Below are 25,130 nucleotides of genomic sequence, written 5' to 3'. Positions count from 1 at the left end.
TAAAAATTCACTCTCTGCCCCTCTTCCCTGATCAAGTACGTGCCCTTTCTTTAGAAGAAAACAAAAACAAAAACAAAAAAAAACCCGTGGAGACTCACCTGCCCTCCCCACTCCAACCAAACCAGCCCTCTCACAACAAGTTATTCAATGTCAATGTCGAAGAAAAGCTACGTGGTAGCTACAAGTCTCCCCTTTGCCCACCTCTCACCCTCCAACTACATCCAGTCTGCTCTCCGAAGCCCAAGCCTCTTTCCTGCAAGAGACCTCTTTCCTTCCTGTTACTAAGCCTTACTTGCTTTCCTCGTGCTGAAAAAAAAGTAGACCATCTCTAAGGCTGAAGCCAGGGAAAGCTTTAAATGGCAGCCACTATGTCTGGAGCACAGCAAGGAGGGAGCCCCAACACCATCCCACGTCCCCGACCCTCCTGGGCGTAAGGGGAATAATAGTAGGTCGTACGCTTGATGATTTTTTAAAGAATGGTGAACTTCTGGTCAACTGGAGTATGCGCGGAAAGGCCGTGGAAAATCCAGAATCGCCTTCAATTAGCTTACATTTTAAGTCTTCACCTGTCCTAAAACACCACGTGAAATTCTGGACACCAAGCTGCTTTGGAAGCTGCACATCATCACTCAGTGGGCCTCTTCATGTACAAGCAGTGTTTTAGAATTCAGTCCTAAGAAAGGCTGGCCTTCTCTAAAAGCTTTCCTCATCTTAGATCAGCAGTAGCACTGTTTCCCTTTCCACCTTGACCCACAGGGAGCTCATGAGGGTTGGCCCTGAGGCTTCCTTTTTCCCCCGGGATCCTGATTTTCTATTTTCACCAAGGCACACGTGTATTTACCTACTTACTTATTTACCCAGGTCGGCTAGATCTTGTTCCTCCACACCTTTCATCTCAGGTCGTCAACTCTGGTCTGACCCTTCGACGTGACTTACGACAAAAACGACATTATCGACTGACCACTGCTATCACCCAAACCTTCGCTGGGGAAAGGGGGGAGCGCTAGCTATTTGAGATCCAGTGCTAAGCAACAGGCAGAAATCACTCACAGGCTGTTTCCACTCCTTCCCCACTAATAGAGAAGACAGGATACTGTCATTTACTGCATACCTGGCTTCATGCTGCAACTGCCATATTCCTCGAGGCAAACAAAACCTTGAAGATATTAGCCCCGTGTCCTTGGCCTAAGAAATAAGCCTCAGAAATGTCAAGTCATGTACTGGAAGAAGCATAGTTAAGCGGCAGGCCTAGGATTTGAAAGTAGGATTGACTGAAGTCCACGCCTTTCCTAAAAAGGGAACACTCCTCTGCCCTCGCCTCACCCTTCATGCTTCTTTTCCACCTATGCAGTCATGGATGATGATGGTATTCTGGTCTCTAGGCCACGATTCTACCTTACTGTGCAATTTCCACGCACTGACTCAGTTATTTACCAAGAACCTTCTATATGCCTAGTGTTATACTAAGGCTGCAGGGTTACAGGCCCCAAACTTACTCTCTAGAGGAAGCAGACAGAAGCGAGTTAAAGAAAAAAGCAAGATAATTTCAGATAGTGCTCCAAAGAGACTCAAACAGAATTAGGAGAGTCAGAGTGGAGGACCAGGAAGGCCTCAGAGCTGAAATGTGAAAAACAATGCAACACAAGAATGTGGAACATGTGGGGTCCCCGCACTGGAAGTAGAGGTAAGAGCAAAGGAACAAGTTCAAGGAACGGAAAGAAGGCTGGTATGGCTGGAGCATAAAGGGAGAGGAAGCAGGAAAGGAAAGCACGGGCCCGATCATGTGTGGCCTCATGATAAGGAGTTTGGCCTTTAAGCAGCGTGATGAGAATCTGCAGGACATGTGGACGTGTATGTGTAAACACAAACATACTTACCGAACCATTAAACATTTTTTTAAATGTTCATTTATTTTTGAGACAGAGAGAGACAGAGAGTATGAGAGGGGGAGGGGCAGAGAGAGAGGGAGACACAGAATCCGAAGCAGGCTCCAGGCACCGAGCTGTCAGCACAAAGCCCGACATGGGGCTCGAATTCACAAACTCACGACTGAGCCACCCAGGCACCCCACTGTAACCATTTTAAAGTCTACAGTTTGGTTGCATTAAATATATTCACACGGTTGAGCTGGAAGGGTTTTAAAGCAGGGGAGTGAATGAAGCCATCTGATTTAAGTCTTAGAAAATTCAGAAAGGTATAGTGTGTGCCTAGATCCCCAGAGGTGAAATCCAGAAGTCCGTACACAGTCCTTAAGATTAATACAGGAGCCATCAGCGTTAGCACAAACTATAAGTGAGTTACCAACAAAACAAGAAATGAAAAGCCAATTGTCAATTTGGAGAAGCGGCTGCGGCTCCCATCCCTCAAGGCTTTTGGGTGCTTATGAGCTAGAAGACCTAGAAGGAAAAGAGAGGATGGAGTTGAGAACCACAAAAAGGCTGTGAGGTACCAGAAATTCTGTAGTTTGTGACTCTCCTAGAAGAAACAGGGTCTGGGGGCACCCGGGTGGCTCAGTCAGTTATGCATCCGACTTCGGCTCAGGTCATGATCTCACCACTGGTGGGTTCGAGCCCCACGTCAGGCTCTGCACTGACAGCTCAGAGCCTGCTTGGGATTCTGTATCTCCCTTTCTCTCTCCCCCTCTCCCACTTGCACTTGGTCTCTGTCTCTCTCTCTCTCTCAAAAATAAATAAACATTAAAAAAAAAAAATGGGGGGGGGGGACCACCACCACAAGAGACGTGGTCCAGGTTCCAACAGAAGTGCTTCCAGCACGCCTATAGCAGGCTCCTTCCCTACTGCACACTTCTTACATTCAAGGGAAATCATTTACCCAAGAAAAAAAGAGCCCATCACAACTATTTACATTGTCTTAATGTTTAATCGTATCTGAGACCACTATGTAAGACCAAAGTGATTTCATGGTTATTAAGAATTTTAGTTAGGGGCACCTGGGTGGCTCGGTCGATTAAGAGTCTAACTCCGGCTCAGGTCACGATCTCGTGGTTCATGGGATGGGGCCCAGCATTGGGTTTTGTGTTGACAACTCAGAGCCTGGAGCCTGCTTCGGATTCTGTGTCTCCCTCTCTTTGCCCCTTCCCTGCTGGCTCGCTCTCTCTCTCACTAAGAAAAGAAAGAAAAGAGAAAGAAAAGAAAAGAAAAGAAAAGAAAAGAAAAGAAAAGAAAAGAAAAGAAAAGAAAAGAAAAGAAAAGAAAAGAAAAGAAAAAAAAAAAGAAAAGAAAAGAAAAAAGAAAAGAAAAGAGAAAAAAATTAAAAAAAAATACCTCTAAAATTTTTTTTACTCATTGGGGAAGCTGGGTGGCTCAGCTGGTTAAGCTCAAGTCATAATCTCAGAGTTGGTGAGTTCCAGCCCCACACTGGGCTCTGGGCTGACAGTACAGAGCCTGCTTGGGATTCTCTCTCCCTCTCCCCTGCTCACAGGCATGAACGTGCGCACGCGTGCTCTCTCTCAAAATAAATGAATGAACTTAAGAATTTTACTCAAGTTCCTAATACCTCATTCACCAGATCACTTTAAAATTAGAGTTCTGCTTTAAGAAAGTGAGTATATCTCCCTACTGTCATGCAGGAGTTCAGAAAGGAGTAGAACTTCTTTGTTCTAAAGGAACTGAAAATGCTGTTAGGGATCCCCCAACTCTAAGTCATTTGACAAAGAAACCAAGGTCAGACGTTAAGATTCCAACGCGAGATACTTTGGTCAGTGCCCTCTAAAGAGGAAATCTGATGCTTGTTACTAATGATTCCCAGAAACCCAGGCTTGCTATTATTGATAATTACCCACAAAGTTAAACAGAATGGGACCTACTAACATAAGGTACTCAGGAATAGGAAACGGTTCTCCTGTGTCATTAAGTCCCCCACACATAGAGAAGTACCAACTCATACAGTACAGTCAACTAACTTCCAAACCTACGCAGCACATCTTCCTAATGTTCCACGAACCGTAATGAAATTATTACCGTCAACCTCCAAACAGTATTTCAGATGCCAAATTTTAAAATACAAGATTTGAATGTTTACCCAACAATACTATAGAATACAACCCACTGGTAAATATTCAGATGTAGAAATTGTAAGTTTTCACTTTTAGGTCCTACATGTATGGGAAGGAGTAAAAGCAGAGTTCAGAGAATGGTCCCCCGGGAGGAGCGGATCAGGGGTTAACACAGGAATGCAGAGCTTAAGAAATGTTCATTCTAATAATTGTTTATACTCATAACAGGCCCTAAATGTCTCAGCCTTAAAACCAACCCACCTTACTAAGCAGACTTCAACAACAACAAAAAATAAAAAGCCTTTTGTAAGTATCTGTCCAGGAATCTAGCGTACGTTTTCTAAATTATTACTTCATTTATTCTCTTTCAAGAGCCTAAAATGCTGGTTGTAGGTACCGACCTTTTCCTGATACAGACTTTTCCTTTCCCACCAGGGGGAGTCAGCGGTTGACAGTGGGAGGAAAAGGAAAGGCGAGTAACCTGGGGACTGTCTGTGCCAGCAAGCCAGGCTTTCAGGAGGACTACCAGGTCAGGAATCAGGATCCGTGACTTCGCCTGCCCTATGTAGGTCGCAAGGTTGACAAGATCACTTTGGAGGGCTTCCCTAGCTTGGCTCCATGGGAATTTCTATGCACAGCATCTCAGTTAAAGATAAACAGCAGATAAAAAAGGACGAGGTGGAAAACCCACAGAGGAGTGGCAAATGGTCAGGACTAGTAACTTTTAGCAAACCTGAACTTCTTAACATGTAGAACTGAGAGAAAATTAAACACTTTCCAACTTTCTTTCAATCTACTGATTTTAACATCAACGGTTTTCGAGTCTTAGATGTTTTACTCAATCCAGTACAAAGCACTTCTATATTTGGTCTAACATAAGATAATTAAAATACCAACAGCCTTGAGTGAAGGTCATAATTTCTGCATACCCGAAACCTCAAGATTTTAAAGCCTTCTTAGTCTTTTCTCAACACTAAATGTCTTAAATACTCAGCTTTTATCATGAGCTTCCCTATTCGGCCGAATGATTAAGTGGTTTAGCTTATAGTAAGCTCTATAAAATAGGATGTCACTCCCATACAATAATGACGACAATTTAGGGAAAAATAGACATCTCAGACTGTGCCCTAAATCTAGCAACATGGCAATGTTCATTAGTCATACTGCCAGGGAAAAAAAAACAAACAAAAGTAAACACGGCCTTAAAGCAATGGATTAAGGATGTTCAAGACACAACTGAAGAGTGATGAAATACTGAAACATACATAGCGTATGTAGCCTTACTGGGCCTACATCTTCTCATCTGCAAATTTAAGCAGGTCCTGCTCTAGTATCTACACAATGGAAAACTATTCAGCCTTAAAAAGGAATAAAGCACGTTCTACAATGTGGATGAAACTTGAAAACAGACTAAGTCAGACACACGAGACCACAGAATGTAGGATTCCATTTAAATGAAATGTCCAGAATGGGTAAATCCAGAGAAACACAAAGTAGATTAGTGGTTGCTAGGGCCTGGGGGGGGGGGGGGGGGGGGCAGAGGAAAACTGGGAGTGATTGCTAATGGGGTTTCTTTCTGGGATGATGGAAAGAAATATTCTGGAATTAGCTAGCGGTGATGGCTGTACAACCTGGTGAGTATAGTGGAAGCCACTGAACTGTGCCCAAGTGAATTACACCAGTTAAAAGAGGAAACAAAAAAGTTGATTTCTAAGGACCTTTCAAGTCTAAAACTACTCTAGTATAGAACCAGTAGATTCCTTTGCTGTCACTCCATTAAAAAGATGCCAATCACACAGATTGTTGTTACTCTGTGGGAAATTAAAGTAAGACAGCATACAAGCAACAGAAACCCATAAAATCCAGATTTGGCTTCCACAAACATGCTGGCTCCCACTACATTTTTTTTTTTTTTTTATAACTAAGAGGTACTAGCGAATAACTAGAGCTCTGAGAATACCCTGTGTACAATTATTTTTATGAAGACTTCACGTAACTAAGCTTGGACTTGGGCAAAACTGTCACGTCACAGCTCATTTCCAATCTAAAGGACTTTTCACGAAACCACACTGTAGTTAAAACTCTCATGCCTGGGATCAAATGAGATTTGGTGGTGAAAGCACTGAGCATATCGCCTACCAGTCAGCACACAGACACGTAGAAATTCAGCCTAACAGTGAACCTGCTTTGATTTCTTCACCTACTATCAATTATCTCCTTATTTCAGTTCCAAAGATTACACTATATTCAGAATCTGTACTTGGGACGTGCATAGTTAATCACAAACTATTTAGCGTCTCTTTGGTGTTAATTCCAAACCACAAGGACAAGGAAGAGGGATAGCTCACCACAAAACATGTCTGAGGAAACAGGCCACACCATGTTATTGCCATCAAATATTTATAATCAGCTTTATGTACAGAGTACTCTGTTACGCAGACAACTAACTCTGCAAAGAAATGGGCATTAAAATAACCCCAAACTGTTCAACTCTGTAAGCAGCCACTTACAGGGGAAATAATGACTTTTCAATGCTGACTTAATTGTAAATTACCTCCCATTAGTCAGGCCCCTCAAATGCCCCCCCCCCCCCCCCCCCCCCCCCCCCCCCCGCTGACTTGATACGCATCACTTCATCAAGTAAAGCCTCCATTATCAAGTTTTCTGGGTATGGGAAAGCGGGTAAGCAACTTGGTAAGATCAAGGACAGAATATATAACGCCCTGGTTTTCCAAATTTCTGTAAAACCAACATGTCCTCACTATGAGAAAAAATAAATTTACTTTTATGTGGTGGGCGTATCTTTAGGTATCTAATACCTAATTTAAATGGCATCCTGATTCCAGCAAAATTCAATAAGCAATTCATATTAATGGAAAAACAAGGCTTTCAGTTTCAACACGATCGGTGTACATGCGCTCGTTCTTAAGCCACCAGAATCTACAGAAGGTGCTCTGACAACCATCAAATAAGTTAGTGGACAGGGCTCACTTAAACACGCACCTCCGACTAAACTCAAACTCCTAAGACCTCCACAAGGCACTCTGAAATCCAGAACAGCAGCGCCTATTAATACCTGCTATCGAATTCTGGCAGCAACTCGGATCCCTTTGCTCGGTCCTCTGAGTCCCAGATCCGTCCGAGGTTAGTTAGCTCGTCTCGGGGCTTGCAGGAGCTACAACCAGACCAGCCTTCCCTACCGGCCTTTTCACCTCGCGCTTCATTTGTTCCTCTCAATTGTTAACGATCTTTTAATACTCAAGGGTCATCGCGCTTGGAGGCTGCGTCCAATTCTGAGAATTTATGAGACAGCGGTAAAGTAATCCTGGGAGAAGGATTCTACAACACAAACTTGTACTACGTGTGACGATCTTCACAAATAGAAAATTAACTAGCCATGGCAGGATCATTCTCAGTGTACTTACTATCCCGGCAATTTAACTAAATAGCATGTGAAAAAAAGAACAAGACACCCACAGGAAAAAAAGCCAGCTTTTCCATGGTTATAAAGTTAAAAAAAAAAAAAAATCAACACGCAGTAAGTCCCTTTTGCTCTAGATATTTTCTTTGGCTTTGTAGAATCTCTTCACGGGGAAAGAAAGTAGATGGCCTTCTGTCAACTAAAATTCGTGCAAAGACTTAAAGTACTCGACTTTATTTAGTGACAAACGTCCCAGTCGCGTAGATAACCGACCTATTTGCAACGCGCCGAACCCTTGACAAACTGAAACTTCCCCAAACGGAAAGGGTTAAGAGCAATCTACAAAACCTCGCGGACCCTCGCCCCGACGTGCTGCGGGGGGCGGGGGAGGGAAGCGAGGACCTCGCCGGCAGCGCGGTGACAGGCCCCGGCGGCGCGGAGCCTGCACACGCGAGCCCTACGTGCCGCCCAAGTCCCGCCCCACCGAGGCGAGCGCGGGGAGCACGGGGAGCGCAGCCGCGGGCAGAGTCCGGCCTGCGCGCCGGGCGTGGGAGCGGAAGGCGCCTCTCGGGAGCAGCTGAGGGTCCAGGGAAGGGGAAGGGGAGGGGAGGGGAGGGAAGGGGAGCGGGGCGGGGCGGGGCCGAGACGCCCCCCAGAGGAAGGCGGGGGAAAGGCGACGGCGGGCGGCCCGGCCGGGCGCGAGCTCCGCGCAACCCGGCCGAGGCCCGCCCCGCGCCCCCCACCCCCACCCCCAGGCCTCGCGGGGGAGCCAGCCGGGCGGGGGCGGCGGACAACGGGCCGGCGGCCGTCCGTTGGCCCCAGCGCGCCCCGCCCCGCCGCGCCGCCCCGCCCCGCGCCGCGCGGCCGCCCCGCCCGGGGAAACTACGCCATTGCGGCCTAGCGGGCGGCGCCGCGCCTCCCGCCGCCATCTTCGGCCCGCCGGCCCGCCGGCCCGCCGCCCCCGCCGCGGCCCGCCATCTTTTGGGGCCGCCATACTTGCCCTGCGAAGAAGATGGCGGCGCCCATCACACACATAAAACATGGCTTCCCTTCAAAACAAAAACATCCCGGGGGCCGGCGCGCGCCGGCGCTCACCTGAGGACCACATGGTGACCGAGAATTCGCCCTCCAGGGTCTTGATCTGCACCTGCTTCTGCTCCCACTTCTTGTTGCCCGCGTCCGCGCCGCCCGCCGCCCCGGCCCCGCCGCCGAGGTAGCCCTTCTTGCCGCTCTTCTTGCCGCCGCCCTTCTTGACGCGGCCGCCGCCCGACGACGACGAGCCGCCGCCGCCGCTCTTGCCGGCCGCCGCCACGGTGACCAGCGTCTGCTCGATGTAGTCGTCGTCGCCGCCGGCCGGCGCGGGCACCGGGATGAGGATCTGGTCCTCGAAGCCGTCCTCGGCGCGCAGCCCGTCCGAGTCGTCGCCGCCCACCACCTCCTCGCGCGTCTGCACCAGGATCACCTCCTGGTGGTGGTGCACCTGGGTCGGGTCGTCGGTGACGAGCGGCTGCAGCGCGATCATGGGCGGGTGGTGGTGGTGGTGGTGGTGGTGGTGGCCCGCGTGCCCGTGGCCGCCCCCGCCGCCGTGGTCGCCGCCACCGCCGTCCTCGTCGTCGTCGTCCTCCTCTTCCTCCTCGCCCACCACCGTGGTCTCGATGGTCTCCACCGGGATGGTCTCCACCTCAATCTCGTGCAGCTCCACGATCTCGGCCGGCATCTCCGAGCCGTCCGTGGCGATGTAGAGGGTGTCGCCCGAGGCCATGGCTGAGGGCTCCGCCGCCACGGCCGCGGCGGCCTCCGCTCCGGGGCTACGGGCGGGCGGGCGAGGAGGCGGCCGGCCGTGGGGAAGGAAGGCAGAGGGAGGAAGGCGGCGGGCGGGCGGGGGGAGAGGGGGCGGGCGGCGGGGGGAAGGGGCGGGCGCGGCGGCGGCGGCGGCGGGCTTCCCCGCCTCCTCGCCTCGGTGCGCCCCGCGCTCGCTCGGCCGCTGCTCGCCCCGGCGCCCCGCCTCGCCGCGCCTCGGCCGCCCGCTCTGGCCGCGCCTCCTCCCGCCCTCCGGGCCGGCGCTCCGCTTCCCCCTTCCTCCTGCGCCTCCGCCTCCTTCCACACAAATACCAACTCCTCACCCCGAGCCCAGATCTCGCCGCCGCCGCCGCCGCCACACTCCGCTCGGGCTCGGCCTCGCGAGACTTCCGCGCTGGCCTCGGCCCGCCCCGCCTCGCTCCCACTCGCCCACTGGCCCTCTCGCTCCTCCCCCTCTGCCAATCGATCTGCCCGTTCGCCGTCGTGGCCCCGCCCACTCACCCGGGCTCCTCCCGGATTGGGGTCGACGGGGCGGCCCCCGCGCGCGCCGGATGGCCGCGGCGCGTGACGTCAGCGCGCCGCCACCGCCCGCCGCCGAGAGTCGCGCGGCTCCCGCCCTCCGCGGTGCAACAGCAGCGAGACCCGCCGCCCCGGGCCCGGGCCGCACTCGGGAGCGGGGCGTCGCCGCTGCAGCCGCCGCCTCGGGAGCCGGTGAGCGGTGCGCGGTCCCCGGCGCCGCGGGGGAGGGGGCCTGCGGGAGAGGGCGGGGTCGGCCGCACGCGGGGTCTAGGCAGGCCAGCGGCCCGGAGGACGCGCGGGGGAGCGGGCGGCGCGCGCGGGGCGGCCCCGGCGCCCAATAAAGTCTGCTTTGACGAGAAACGCCTGTGCCTCCTTTTTCGCGTCGGGTGGCGTTTGCTCTCGGCGCCTGGCTCCGGGCGGGCGATGGCGGCGGTGAGTGTGCAGGGCCAGGCGAACAAAGGCGGGCGGGCCGCAGAGGAGAATGGCCGTGGGCCTCCGCGGGCCCGCATCTCGCCGCGAGCGCCCTTCCCCGCGAGGCGCGGGGCCCGGGGTGCCGAGCGCAGGTGGGCCACGCCGGACGGCCGGGGCGGGGCGGCCGGGCGGAAGCGGCGCGCGGAGCCCCCAGGTCCACCGTTGGGAGGATGTCCGTTATCCTTTTGTGACCCGCGGAAACCTGAGACGGGGCCGTTGGGTGCCCGCTTCGCTGTAGAGCTTGGAACCACGGGGGCCCCCGCCGCTCGTCGTGTCGCTCGGCTCCTTGTGGCTTTCTAGAATTTCCTTCTGAGCTTCCCTTTCTTCGCTCTCCAGCCAATCAGTGTTTTCCTTGACCACCGTCTTCACCTATTTCTCACTTTCATAGACACTCCTCCCTTTGCCCACCAGGCTTTGCATTCGTCTCATCCTTTAAAGCTCCCCCGTTTCTCCATTCTTCGTGCAACAGAGCCTGGATTTTTCCTGGCACGAAATAACGGCAAGTTCAGCCTTCCTGAATGGCTGGTGCAGCGAGGTCATTTTACCCTTACTCATCCTTTTGGTCGACCTGACAGTTGGTTTAAAGCAATAAAAATACAGACTCCCTGATTTTTTCAGAGAATCTGGGAAGGCGTGTCTTTGTTTGCCCAGTTTAATGCCGTGCAAATTCATTGAATGCGTACGTTCTCCACGCTTATTCCTGGAATAGTGTTCCTGCAGTTGAAGCCCATCATTGTTCTGGACTGATCCATCAGTTCTTAGGTCCAACTTGTTAAAACCAGCAGGTGTCTTTGATAACATATTAGAGAAAAGTTGATTCATTCTGATTAACAAGTGACTTGATTTAATATCTAAATGCCATTCGACTTGACTTTTGAGAATTTCAGCATAAAGAGTGAAAAATGAGATCATTTTCTCTTTGCATCTGAGTTTCAAAACCTGAGTAATTCCCCTTGGAGTTCTGCACCCACACAGTTTGGCAAAGTAAGATCTGTTGAAATAAGTCATTTCTGGCTTCGTAGCTTATAAATTGTGCATAAATATTTCACAAGCGAAAACCAGTTGTGGGAGAATTTTGTATGTGGCTTAATTTCACTTTCCCCACTCTCTAGTAATTGACAAGAAAATGTTTTTGTAAGTAGTTGATACTTCCCTCTAGAAACACCAGAAATGGGGGAAGTACCTGCTTAGCTTCTAAATCCTAGATCTGTAGACGTTCACCATCAAGGGGAGAAAACTGAAAAGGGCTTAAAACTTGGGAAGGATGGCAGGTGCAACACAGCATTAAGATGTCCCTAAGTGCTATCCTCACACCTGCTCCACGAGTAGCTTTTAAAATTTGCCCCAGAGCAGGTGACCCGTTTAACATAGGCCTGGAGTTTTCTGTGGTGGGAGGTATTCTTGCTTTCAGCACTTTAGCTGTGAAGGATCTTACGACAAGATGTGCAAAGACCCTGCGCTGTATGGGCACTAACCTCGCACTTGCTGCAAAAGGTGAATATCAATTTAAAAGGACAGGTTAAATTGCCATTTCAGAACCATGGCTCTGAAAGTTTGGGTAATTTTACTGCTTTTTCTCTTCTGTTTGGGCAGAGTGAATTGAGCCAATGAGCATTCCCTCTGAATGTTCTAGAGTCCCTTTGTTTTAGCAAGAAGCCAAATGATTAGTGTTACTAAATTAAGCTGGTATTTCTCTTAACGCAGATCTTGGGTGCTTTTCCCTTTCCAGCTGTGAGGGCAAAGGTTATGGCTGTGTCTGTCTCTAGCTCCTTCTTTTATACATGGAATGATTGTTTGCTTTTTGGCTCATCAAAAAATGAAGGCGACATGACAGGAGTTCTGTATGATAGTGCTGGACTGTTTCAAGGGTCTCAAAAGCTCCAACTTCACCCAAGACTTCCAGTCTACTGCAGAAATGAATGGAAACAACTGTGGAAAAAACTAGAATGTTGGAAGAATCCTGAGTCATGCAGACTTTTCCAGGAGCTCGAGAAGTCAGAGCTCACTAATGGTTGAGGAGATGTGGTGACAAATATCTTGCAAGGAATGTGTCCTTTGGCCACCTGATCAGGACAGAAGCAGGACAGAGATGTGGACTGTTAGCCACAACTCTTAAAGTCACCTGCCTTCATCTTCCTAATGGTTTCTTTCCTGAAAGCTCCATTAAATGCTCAAACTCCATTTTAAGAGCCTGTGGTTTAGGGAGACGTGTGGAGGGGGCAAATGTTAGGAGTGAGCAGAGTGGGGTGGGGGGAGGTAAAGGATGTGCATTAAAAAATGTTGGTATCTCTCCTGTTTTCAGACAGGGTCTTATGGATTATAAGGCTAGCTGTTCAGTTTCATTCTGCCATGTGTCCATTTTTTTATTTCTTTTTTAATGTTTTTATTTTATTTTATTTTTTTGAGACAGCATGAGCAGGAGAGAGAGAGAGACACAGAATCTGAAGCAGGCTCCAGGCTCTGAGCTGTCAGCACAGAGCCTGATGCGGGGCTTGAACTCACGGACTGTGAGATCATGAACTGAGCTGAAGTTGGTTGCTTAACCGACTGAGCCACCCAGGTGCCCTGCCATATGTCCATCTGTGACCGATTGGGAATGGTTCAGGTGATAAACTCATGGCGCTAAATAATTTCCCTTTCCACATACTGAGGTACCTTCCTTGTGAAATTCCTTTTGGTTAATTCTAAACATCGAGTCCTTTTGAAGTTACCTCCAGTCAGCAGGCAGTTAGTGGTCTGCATCAGCTGCAGAAAGGAGAATGTTAGAGCCGTGGACATTTTTGGTTTTTAACGGACAGGGAAAGCAGCTGAGGAAGGAACTGGTTGAGGTCACAAAGACACATTGCAAGGTAGCCACGGGGCTGCATGTAGAGCGAGCGTCCCCTGCTTTTGTTAGACTGCAAAGCTTCCAAGTTTGCAGGGGTTGAATTCCAATTTAGGTCCAGGCCGAGTGTCCTTTTTTTTTTTTTTTTTTTAATGTTTATTTTTGAGAGAGAGAGACAGAGCATGAGCAGGGGAGGGGCAGAGAGAGAGGGAGACACAGAATCTGAAGCAGGCTCCACGCTCTGAGCCGTCAGCACAGAGCCCAACTTGGGGCTCCATCTCACAAACTGAGATCGTGAGCTGAAAACACAAGTTGGATGTTTAATTGAGCCACCCAGGTGCCCCTCAGGCCGAGTTTCCAATAAAATACTTGGGAAAATCAGGTTGACATTTCACGTTGGTGCATCTAAGTTATGCTAACTTTGTATCAATACAAGTCAAATGAGGGACGCCTGGGTGGCTCAGTTGTTTAAGCTTCTAAGCTTCAGATGGTGATCTCACAGCTTGTGAGTTTGAGCCCCGCATCGGGCTCTGTGCTGACAGCTCAGAGCCTGAAGCCTGCTTTGGATTCTGTGTCTCCCTCTCTCTGTCCCTCCCCTGCTCGCTCTCTCTCGCGCGCTCTCTCTCTCTCTCTCTCTCTCTCTCTCTGTCTCAAACTTTAAAAAGACAAATACAAGTCAAATGAAACACTATAGGCATGCATTTGCTGTCTTAATCATCTAAACTATAGTTCTCGGTTGTGGGATCTATGAAATCTGGGCCACGAAAAGCATACTCCCCACTCCATCAATGTCTATGTTAGATTTGGAGCTTAAGTTGTGGTAAGGTGCCCTGACGAGACCTCTATTAAGCTGACATTTATGTACTATTTCACGTCCTTTTATAAGACCTGAGTCAAATTATCTGAGGCCAAGCGGGTTCTTTCAGTACATGGATCCGGTTACTACCCATAACACTAAGGAAAGTGGAGGTCTTCGGTAACACACGAACCTAGTTCTCTACTTTGCTGGTCGATAGCCTCCCGAAGAGACGCTAGATCCACTTTTGCACTGACATTGGCTGCTCCCACCTGCCCAGCCAGGCAGACGCAGCGTGTGCACCTGAACAGAGTGAGCGGATGTTTCTCTTTTCAGCCCCTGTGACTTTTCTAGCCACGCTGGACTGTATTTGCATGTGTGGGGCGGGTTAATGCAGTGGAACAGAACAGCTTACGAGCACTAAGGAGTTAGCTTGGCCTTGCAGACGGGGTGGGGGTTTGGAATCCAGCCTCTCGGATGGATTTTCGCTGTAAAGAGGAGTGGCCCGGGGAGTTCAGGTGAGTCTGGCTGGTCATTCTCCTTGCCAAGTGCCTGGAGGACACAGCTGTGAGCGAGGATCACACACTTGTCTTCGGGGAACCTGCAGGGTCGGAGAGGATAGGTCCCAAACGGGTGGTTCACAGATACTTGGCAGGATTCGGGTTGTGCGAAGTGCTAGGAAGAAGAGGAGAGGTGGGGGATGCTGTCAGGTAAAGGCCTTCCTGAGTAAGGGACAGCTCAGCTGGGACTGAGGCTGAAGGGACCAGAAAGTGCCTGACCCAGTGTTTGGCCGCACACCTCATTCTTTTATGTTAGTTTCTTTAAAAAAAAAAAAAAAAAAAAAAAAAAAAACTTAGAGCAGTGGGGGAGGGGCAGAGAGAATCAAGTAGACTGAAGGCTCCGAGCTGTCAGCACAGAGCCCGTCGAGGGGCTCGAACTCCCGAACCGTGAGATCATGACCTGAGCCGAAGTCGGACACTTAACCGACTGAGCCACCCAGGGGCCTCTGTTTTATGTGAATTTCTATGTGAAACAGCAGTAGATAAATCGGGTGATAAATGTGTAAATAATGGGGCAAGCCCATAACCCTCATTGTTAGCCTTGGAAATTCATCAAATTAACAGATTAATCCACTGAAACTGCTTCTGGGGTTGGCCGAGGTTTTCTCACTCGTACTTGGTTACTAACATCATGTCCTACTGTTGTCTTGTATCAGCCATTCCTTCTTCAAAATTCACACCCGAACTTGGGGGTTAATAGTGGAAATGGTTTTGGAACTCCAGACCTTGCGACACAGAGCAGCTGCAAAGCTGATCAGTGGGAAGAGCAGACCGGAGTCACCACAAGCTTGGGGTCAGGTCCCAGTGGCGCAGTTTATCAATCGTGTAACATTAGAAGAGGCTTGTAACCTCGACACCTTTCATTTCCTCTGCTGTAAAATGGGCCTAACAATGCCAGTCTTCAGGCGTTATGGGCGTGCACAGTAATGGTAAGGAAAATGCCCAACTTTTGGGCTCTTTTGGTATGTAGGGTGCTTGTACGCCTCAGGACCAGTTATGTTTTCTTCCCACGCTTCTCTTCCTGGGTGAGCTGGTTCCTGACCCTCACGTCTCAGCCTCTGCGCCTGTGCTGTGCATTCGGGCGCTGCTGGTTTTGCAACTAATGATTATAGATGGGATCCAACACTCACTTGGTTTCTTAGAGCAAATGAAAATTCATTTACTAGCCAGGTAGATTTGCCATATCAGAGGTAAGGATTTAATCTCTCTGAGCTAGGTGGATTGCTGTCTATTAAAAGTAGAATAAACAACTTGCTTTTGTGTTTCCCATGTCGATCAGAACCAGTCTTGGGGCGCCTGGGGGGCTCAGTTAAGCGTCTGACTTGGGCTCAGGTCATGGTCTCGCAGTTCGTGAGTTCAAGCCCCACGTCAGGCCCCGTGATGTCAATGCAGAGCCTGCTTCAGATCCTCTGTCCCCCTCTCTCTGCACCTTCCCCACTCATTCTCTGTCTCTGTCTCTCTCTCTCTCTCTCTGAAAAATAAATAAACATTTAAAAAAACTCAATTTTTCAACATCGGAGCTCCCTTTGGACATGTCTCTACTGCGGACTGCTGGTGTCTCGTTCACTTTTCTTGTGACACAGGTGCTCTGGCTGGAGAGGGTGGACCCAAGGAGACTTGGCACAGGCGTTGTCATGGTGGGGCTCAGCCCCCGCCACAGGAACAGCAGCCTAGAGGTGGGAGTCAGGAAGGAGAAAGGCTGTTGATCTCTCCTCTGTGTTCCCATGAGCCACGTTCTGGTGCTGAGTTGCCATCTGACTTCCTTGGCACACCCTGGCGCACGGTTCTTTCCCTGCTTAGGTCACGTACAATTTTGAACTTGGGATTTGAAGGATGGGGGTAGGGAGGAAGGACCATCATATCTAAACTGTGCCATCCTGTTACTCCCCGAGGAATGGGTTGGGAGTCTCCTTGCACCATTCTGCTTAAATGGCATCGTCATCGTGGTGGGAATGCAGTCGTGGGTTGGGTGCGTCTTTTCCTAGGGATGTTTTGACCAAATCCTTCCAAAGGCAGTGCTAGCCGCGACCCAGTGTGAGGCTGGTGCCACTTCAGATGCTACTCTGGCATCGTCTCACCTGCTCTTGTATTTTTTGAAGACCTGGGGCTTCCTCTCACACCTGAGCCATACCAGCTCTTAGGTGACTTGAGTCAGCCCTCTGACAGCCCTCAGGTCTGTATTTTGGCCTCTGCAATTCCATTATCTCATTTCCCCTCTTCAGCTGCCATATCCCGGTCCTTGTCATTCCTGAGAGCAGCAGCACATCCGGAGTCTTAAACCCCCGATACCCTGCCCCTTCCGACTCATACCTTCCATCCCATTGACCCTCTGCTTCAGCCTCAGACCTTTATTTAGTGTTCTCACCCCTCCTTTCTTTCCCAGACTAGAAACCCATGGTTAATCACAAGCGTCTTCAGCATCCCGTCCTGCTTCTGTCTGATAAAACTTCACCCTTGGATCAACCCACCTCTGTCTCTGCGCTTCTGGAATCCTGGGACCCACTGCAGGAGACACCACTCATGTATGTAGACTTCTGCCGTAACTTACGGTCTCCGGCGTCAGCTATGTTGTTTAAAAATTTTTTTTAATGTTTTATTTATTTTTGAGACCGAGAAAGACAGAGCATGAGAGGGGGAGGGGCAGAGAGAGAGAGGGAGACACAGAATCCAAAACAGGCTCCAGGCTCTGAGCTGTCAGCACAGAGCCCCACACGGGGCTCGAACTCACAAACCGCGAGATGATGACCTGAGCCGAAGTCGGACGCTTAACTGACTGAGCCACCCAGGCGCCCTCTCCTGGTCTTTAAAAGCAAGCCCCTGTCTTGACCCTGTGTCTCTGTAGCCGTAGTCTGTCTCCTGTTCCCAGCTAAGCGTCCCAAGCCCGTCTGTGCCACCCCAGGCCCTGTGTCTCCCGGCGGTCTACCAGACATTCCATCACTGGCCACACAGGCGGAGGCTTTCTGACCTGCTTCCTCGCCTTCTCTTGCACCCGACACCGGCCGCTACTCTGTCCCTGGACTTGTCACCTCGGCTGTCTGCACCGCTCAGCTCCGTCTCCCCTTCTCACTTCTCCTCTTGCCACTCTCCGTGTTCCGCGTGCTCTGCTGGGTCATCGGGTCCCCACGTGTGGCCCCAACAGCCACCTGCGTGCTGACCGCTCTTAGCTTCCGTCTCTATTCTGTTCACCCCGCTGTCCCAGATGGCCCCATGCACTGTCCCGCGGCACCCTGGACGCACCGCCCGCCTAACCACCTCTCCGTCCGCGCCAGCCCTGCTCTTCCAGCGGCTTCCCTCACCACCGCACTCACTTGCAGTGAACTTGGGAATTCACCCTGGACTCCTCGCTCCCTCATCCCCCGTGTGTAGCCACCAACTCCTAATGAGTTTACTTCCAAAATATTTTTTAAAGCCCGCTTTTCTCCATTCCCGCTCCTACTGTCCTCACGGAGGCTCTGGCTCCCTGTCACCTGCCCTTTGGCCAGCCCGCTGCTGCGCCTGCCACCGGTCCTCCTGCGCCAGGGGTCCCCTGAATTTTTCTAACGTGCAGAGGGGACCACATCGCTCCCCGCTTCAAACCTCTGGGGCTCCGGGCGCCTCGGGACGGCCGGCTCCTCCGCGAGGCGTTTCGAACCTTTCCGCCTCGTTTACTCACCTTCGTGCCGCCTGCAGACCCTGTTCATTTCCCTGTGCCTAAAACGGCCTTTCCCGCCTCCTTCAACTTTACTCATCTTCCAGAACTGCTCAGGTGATCTCTCCGGGAAGCTTTCCTTGGAAGGGTATCTCCATAGGCACAGTTACCATTGTTCTCACTGTAATGAACGTGGCTCTTACCCGGTCTGCTTTTCTCACAAAGTCACACATTCCTTAAGGGCAAGGACAGTGTCTGGTTTGCCTCTTGCTCCCAGAGGAACAGGGCCAGCCCAGTACAGGACCCACGGGGGGCCTGTCTGAGCAGGACTACCCAGTGGTGTGGTTGCCTTGTCCTCCTCCCTGCTGCACGTGGAACGAAGCCCAGGGTCCTTCGCTGGGTTTCAAGGAAACCTGGTGTAGCAAAAAAAACAAATAAATAACAGACCTGGATTTGAATATTTGTCGCACCGTGGATGAATTAACTAAGAGATCTTCGATGAGTTTCTTAACCTCTCTGGGTCAGTTTCTTTATCTGTAAAATAGGAATGTTGATGTTCACGGTTGTCGGAATGGCAGATTGTAATAATATATACAGTGCTCCTGGCTATAGTAGGTGCTTAGTAAATTCCCTCATCGTTACGGCTTTCCCTGCGCTGTCTTGCTCTACCTCGACCCCCTCCCCCAACACCCAGCCTCACAAAAGTTGTCTTGCTTCCCTGCCTTGGCTCCGTCCGTTAAGGAATGCCTTCCTCACGTCCACCAGGGTCCACTCGGTTCGGATCCTGCCTCACGGCAGGCCCCAGATCCTCCGGTTAGAAATAACCCCTTCGAGGGGCGCCTGGGTGGCGCAGTCGGTTAAGCGCCCGACTTCAGCCAGGTCACAATCTCGCGGTCCGTGAATTTGAGCCCCACGTCGGGCTCTGGGCTGATGGCTCAGAGCCTGGAGCCTGTTTCCGATTCTGTGTCTCCCTCCCTCTCTGCCCCTCCCCCATTCATGCTCTGTCTCTCTCTGTCCCAAAAATAAATAAAAAACGTTGAAGAAAAAAAAAAAAAAAAAAAAAAGAAATAACCCCTTCGCTGGTCTCCAGTCCCCCATACATGTGATATTCCCAGCTGATGACCAGCTAGCGGTCTTCCAACTACCTGTAGGCGGTTCCTGGGTTGGAAGCTTCTGGAAGGCAGGGATGTTTCTTCTTAGTTTCGCAGGTCTCCGTGCTTCTGAGCACTCAGGGCCTGGAACATCCTAAATGTTAAGTGAGGGGCTGTTTACTTTGATGGGGATTGGGAGGTTGGAAAATGCTTCTTTGCCGGGTTAAACTGTTGTCGGCGTCTTAAAGGAATCAAACCCTCTGGGAACTCTGAATTCTAGCTTACCCAGCCTACTTGTCCGTAAGATTTTTTGCCAGAGGTGAACGTTCCCATTTGCAAGCAAATAAACAAGTGTCTGGAAATGAGACATCATTCTAGAAAATCCATGTCAAACACGGTGAAAAATCATCAGTCTTGAAATTAGTTTATAATGTGAAGAAAGCAAAGCCTGTTTGCTCCAAGCTACAGGAAAGTGATGTGTATTTCCAATTATTTTTCAAAGGCATATTCAAAAAGGAAATTCTTTAAGTAGACTGTGCTTTGGGAAGATAATCTCATTTTGACCTGCTGAAAGGAAGCTGACACAATCTCCTCCCGCCCTTTTATTTTTAAAAAAAATTTTTTTAACATGTATTCATTTTTGAGAGAGAGAGAGACAGAATGTGAGTGGGGGAGGGGCAGAGAGCAAGGGAGACACAGAATCGGAAGCAGGCTCCAGGCTCTGAGCTGTCAGCACAGAGCTCGACGCGGGGCTCGAACTCACGGACCGCGAGATTATGACCTGAGCTGAAGTGGGACGCTTCACCGACTGAGCCACCCAGGCACCCCAGCCCTTTTATTTTTACATTTTATTTATTATTTTAGAGTTTTTATCTATTTAAGTAATCTCTACACCCAACATGGGTCTCAAACTCAGGACCCCAAGATCAAGAGTCGCTCGCTCCACCAACTGAGCCAGCCAGGCGCCCGTCATCCATCCCTTTTAAAGCGAATGGTGTTGGCCAGTAAAATCCCATCACACCCACCACAGCAAAGAGAGTCTACATAAAAAGACCATTTCCTGTGGAAATAAGCGCCTTATTGATTGATGTATCAATCCAACGGTTAGCAGGTTAGCCATGCTGTTTGCAGACGGAGGTGTTTTAGGACCTGCTTGCACACATCTGTCACAGCCATTAAGTGGCGATTTCCCTTGGACACTGCTCATCCCCTTTCTCCCCAGACCATTGAATTCTCCATGCAAAGCCTACTCATTGAGAGAAAAGAAGCAGTCCCCTTGTGGGTGCGACCCAGGCAGGTAGCCCTGTCCAGCAGGGAGCTTATGATGTCAGAGTTTATCTAAACTCGTCTCTTGCAGCGTTCAGGGTTGCAAACTGGCCAAATTCAAACTTGTTTTTATAGGATCCAAATTTAGCAACTTGTATACAAAATGTAACGTGTAAACCTCCGTCCTATAAACTACTTCTGCCCCAGGAACATCAAGGTGGGGAGGTAGCCTGGCTGTCATCCAGCCTACTCCTGCCAGCTCAGTACCAGCAGCTGGCTCTCGGGGGGGGGGGGGGGGGGGGGGTTAGGGTTAGGGGTCCTCTTGCAAACTGGGGTTCCACATTCATAAATCTAGAAACAACCAGGAGAAATAGGTGAATGCATTACTGTGTCACATGCATGTGTGCGGATGCGTTTGTTGAGCAGAATGTGTTGGGCGTCCCCGTGGCCTGGCTGATGACTACTCTTAGCACCTGGTGCTTCCTTCTTGCAGAGCCCCAGTTTTCTCATGGCAGGTACCAGGGAGAAATTCGATCCCCTGGGAAGGGTCTGAGGAACTACCTTTGCTTAGCAGACAAATCACGATTGGGCAAACAGCCAGGGCCAGCATATTTCCTTTAGCCAGTGACTGATCTGAGAAGGAATCAAAGAGAATGTAACGCAGTACTGGCCAATGAAATCTTCAGGAGAGTGTGTATTGCTGAAGTGGCTTTGCCTCCCTAATGAAAAGATACAGCCTGAAGAGAAGACAGTCCTACTTCTTCCTGCCCAAAACCAGTGTGATGGCTAGGGCTGTGGCAGCCATTTTAGGACTGTGAGGAAAGGACTAAGGGATTTGGGGTCGTTGGTCCAGCACCATGGACCTGTGAACCCACTGGTACCGCGGGGCCTGTGTGAGCCATTGCACAGGTCTGTTCTTGGCATGGTGGCACAGGTCGGACTGTGAGTATTTCCCTCTGGGAACAGGAGGAGTGGGATGGAGGGCTGGCACACCAAAGGGGGTGCTGCTCTTCTGTATGCTCTTGTGTATCTTCTCTTGGTAGGTTGATGGGATATTATTTATGCTTATTTACTTGTTTTGAGAGAGAGAGAGAGCACAAGCGGGTGAGAGGCAGAGAGAAGGAGAGAGAATCCCAAGCAGGCTTTGTGCCTTCAGTACAGAGCCCGATGCAGGACTCAAACTCACGAACGGTGAGATCATGACCTGAGCTGAGATCAAGAGTTTGACACTTAACCAACTGAGCCACCCGGGCGCCCTGGCTTTTAAGTTTTGTAAACAGTTTTAATAATATGAAAAACTGCTATGGTAAAATCATCAAAAATGTAGAACATTTGAGTATATTGTATAATCCCAACTTTGGGTGGGGAAAGGTAGAGAAACAGTGAGGAGGTACGTAGGTCACAACAGTGCAGGTTTCTTCTGGGAACTGGGATTCTAGGCGGTGGTTTTGTTTACGTGTGTGTGGCTTTCACATAAGGGATCTTTTTCCTGATTTTTTTTTTTTATTGCAATAAAAGACAAAGCAGAAAATGTACCATCTTAGGCATTTTTAAGGGCACAGTTCAGGGGCACCGAGCACATTCACACTGCTGTGAATTCATCATCTCCAGAGCTCATCAGCTTGCAAAATAGAAACTTCCTGTTGAACAGTAAGCCCCCTGCCCGGTCCCTTCAACCCCTGGTGCTGACCGTGCACTTTCCACCTCTGTGAAGTTGACCGTTCTGGTGCCTCACGTGTGTAAGTACATTGCGCAGCGTCCTTTTGTGACCCTCCGATTTCACTTAACGTCCTGCAGAGTCCTCTGTGTTGGAGCAGGGGTCAGAATTCCCTTCCTTCCTGAGGCTGAGCCGTAAGTGCCTCGTGTGGACACAACACACCCTTGTCCATGCCACCATGGGCACTCAGGACTGCTTCCACACTTCAGCTGTGAATAATGCTGCCGCGCACATGGGTACACAAACAAGCATGAGTTTTGTAATCAGAGGGAAAGTAGCAGGAACGCCTGGCTGGCTCTGTGTGTGGAGCACGCGACTCGTAATCTCAGAGTCGTGAGTTCAAGCCTCACGTTGGGTGCGGCGCCTACTTAAAAGAGAGCGAGGGGCACCTGGGTGGCTCAGTTGGTTAAGTGACTGACTTTGGCTCAAGTCGTGATCGAGCCCCGCATTGGGCTCTGTGCTGACAGCTCAGAGCCTGGAGCCTGCTTCCAATTCTGTGTCTCCCTCTCTCTCTACACCTTTCCCTGCTTGCTTGCGCTCTCTCTCTCTCTCTCTCTCTCTTTCAAAAATAAACATTAAAAAAAAAAAAGACAGAGAAAAGTAGCAAATGAAGAAAATCTTGGGGAAGCTACATCATCTATTTTGAATTTGTGCTAATTTTCCTCATCATTTCTCATTTTGTATCAGACCTCTTGAGCACTTAGCCAATAGTAACGTTTCCCTCTCTGCGGGAAGGGAAAATTAGTACCTGGACGCTTTCTCCCGGCTTGAAAGCCTGACGGCCGTGCAGGGTTAGCTGCTTTTAAGCACTCGCACCTGCTTCCCCCGTCCTTCCCTCACTGGGCCTGGTCACGACGCCCGGAGAGGGCGGCCCTACGCACTCCTGCCTGTACCTCCAGGCTGTGTGGGGCTGTCGGGCTGTTTCCCCAGCCAACTGTACAGAAGGCAAAACAGCCATGAGTCCGCTCGCCAGCAACCCAGGGCTCCCGGTGGTCACCGCCCCACAGAGACCCCGGGGTTCAGGACACGCGGGGCGACCATGTGCCAGGTGCCCTGCACCCAAGCCTCTTCAGGGCAAGGAGGTGCCGTTAGAGCTCACTGACTTGCTGGAAGGGGCAGCACTGGAGTCAGAAGAGACCCTCTAACTGATGTAGTCCAAGCACTTGAGATGCCCAGGCCGGGTGTCCGTGCACCATGCTGAACCGAAAGTGCCTTTTCTGCCCTCAACCAGGTTGATGTGGCAGCCGGACCAGCACCGCTAGGCCTGAGCCGGCCCCATGGTGGTCACCTGTGCTCGGAAGCCTTTGTTGGGCCCTGCTACTCTGCCAGCTGGCTCTCGAGCCGCTCCAGGCCGTCTACGGGCACCCAGATGTACCTTGTCCCTCCCTGCCGCTCCTGCCGTCCCCGAGGTCTTCCTCCCCAGGCTCTCTCTCTGCACACTGGCCCCTTTTTTTTAAATGTTTTTTTTACATGTTTTTATTTTTGAGAGACAGAGTGCAAGTGGGGGAGGGGCAGAGAGTGAGGGAGACACGGAATCAAGCAGCTGCAGCTCTGAGCCATCAGCACAGACCCTGATGCGGGGCTCGAACCCATGAACCGTGAGATCATGAGCTGAAGTCAGACACTTAACCGACTGAGCCACCCAGGTGCCCCTCTGCACACTGGTCCTTTAACTGGTGCCCCAGGGCCCCCCAGCCAGGTCCCCCAAGTGTTCATGGTGCCGGCTCAGGCTCTGTGCTGGGGCCTCCCTCTCATCTCCGCTTGGCCTCTCTGTCTACATCCCTGTGCTACCTGAGCCCGGGGGAAGGGCCCGGGGATGCACGCTCACTAATACCACTTCCCTCTGGCAAGTCTCTGGGAGGATAGAGAATCGAAGACGAGCCTCTCTGTTGAACTGGACCAAGCTGGGGAGGGAGGTCCCGGGACCCAAGGGAAGCGGGTGGCCCCACCCTGGGTCACAGGGAGGGGTGCGTCAGGGCCGTTTCTGCCAATTAGGGCTTAAGGCAGTGACTCTGGTGAGGAGCTAGAAGCTGCTTCTAGAAGCCTGGTGTTATCTTTTACATGCATAGGGAACTGCGTAGAGTTGTGTCGTGGCCTCTGCAGCTGTGCACCCGCTGTTTCCCGTTCCCTGCGCCCGGCTCTCCCTTCCTGCTCCTTTAGTGTCCCTCTCCACGTCTCGTTTTCCCTTGCTGTCCCCTTGTGTCAGCCTCCCACAGACCCTCCCTCTTTCATACGGAGGTCATGGGTGTCCATTCCACACCTGTCTGTCTGCCCGCAATGGCTTTATGTGCTATTAATAGAGCCAGCACGTGACTTATGGTTTGGAGCTTTTTTTTTTCCCCCTAGAAAAATTCCAGCCCGTTATTTTTTTCAGTCAATGGGCTTTCATTGATTTTCCTCCCCACGGATCAATGACCTTGTCCAGAAAAGCTCACCACCACCCTGTAGAAATGCAGGCCTGGGAAGGAATCCCAGAGCCTCTGAGTTCTGTTTGCAAAAGTGAGCTCTGGCCCCCGAGCCCACCCTCACGCTACTGTGTTTCATGTTCCCCCCCCACCGCCCGCCCGTGGCACACACCAAAACCGGGAACCTGCCTTCTTCCTTCCCCGTCCAGCCCGTGGACAGGCAGTGTCAGGTGTCTGGGCCTCGTGTCTCCACTCTCCTCCCACCCAGCCTGGGGCTGGGCTCCCACTTCCGTGTGCTGCTTCTGGGCAGGCCGAGACCAGAAAGGTAAAAACTCTCTCGTGCTCCCTGGTCACGGGTCCTGGGTGAAAATCAGGTGCCTCCGATCAGATGCCCAACTCGGAAGGCCGATGGTAAGGGTAGGCTTTGGCATACGTGGGCACGTGCAACGTGTATGTGACAGGCTGAACCTAGAGCGGGACGCGGCACTGCCCCCTCCCTGGCACCGAGGGCCATCTGTGTTGGGAACTGGGAAACAGGGCCCTCTCTGCTCGAGGCTTCCCGGGACATGTTTTCTGGGCATCGCCAGGAGAGCCGCGTGGGGCGCTCGCCACAGCAG

At 51.1% G+C, this 25,130-nt stretch overlaps 2 protein-coding genes across 8 annotated transcripts in view; one reads left to right on the top strand and one right to left on the bottom strand.

Moving 5' to 3' along the window:
• YY1 (YY1 transcription factor) overlaps positions 1-9,310 on the bottom strand; it is a 32,732-nt gene extending 23,422 nt beyond the window's left edge. For all 4 annotated transcript variants that reach the window (XM_023256223.2, XR_006599982.1, XR_002743323.2 and 1 more), the window contains exon 1: positions 8,532-9,310. In XM_023256223.2, the coding sequence (XP_023111991.1) occupies positions 8,532-9,198 (667 nt within the window). In that variant the 5' untranslated portion in view covers positions 9,199-9,310. The remainder of the gene's footprint in view (positions 1-8,531) is intronic.
• A 98-nt stretch (positions 9,311-9,408) lies between these two features.
• Positions 9,409-25,130, top strand: part of DEGS2 (delta 4-desaturase, sphingolipid 2) — a 72,212-nt gene continuing 56,490 nt past the window's right edge. For 2 of the 4 annotated variants that reach the window (XM_045060522.1, XM_045060523.1), the window contains exons 1-2: positions 13,681-14,364; positions 16,790-16,928. Coding sequence is in view for 1 of the 4 variants with exons in the window: in XM_023256215.2 (XP_023111983.1) it covers positions 10,179-10,187; positions 16,790-16,928 (148 nt within the window). In the remaining 3 variants the exon portion in view is untranslated. Of the gene's footprint in view, positions 10,188-13,680; positions 14,365-16,789; positions 16,929-25,130 lie in introns of those variants that run through there. The other 2 variants (XM_023256215.2, XM_023256213.2) reach the window with 2 other exon arrangements.

The sequence above is a fragment of the Felis catus genome, chromosome B3 (assembly GCF_018350175.1).
Source record: "Felis catus isolate Fca126 chromosome B3, F.catus_Fca126_mat1.0, whole genome shotgun sequence".
Lineage (NCBI taxonomy): Eukaryota > Metazoa > Chordata > Mammalia > Carnivora > Felidae > Felis > Felis catus.
The sequence above is the reverse complement of the archived record's forward strand: the minus strand, read 5'-3'. Positions and strand labels throughout refer to the sequence as shown.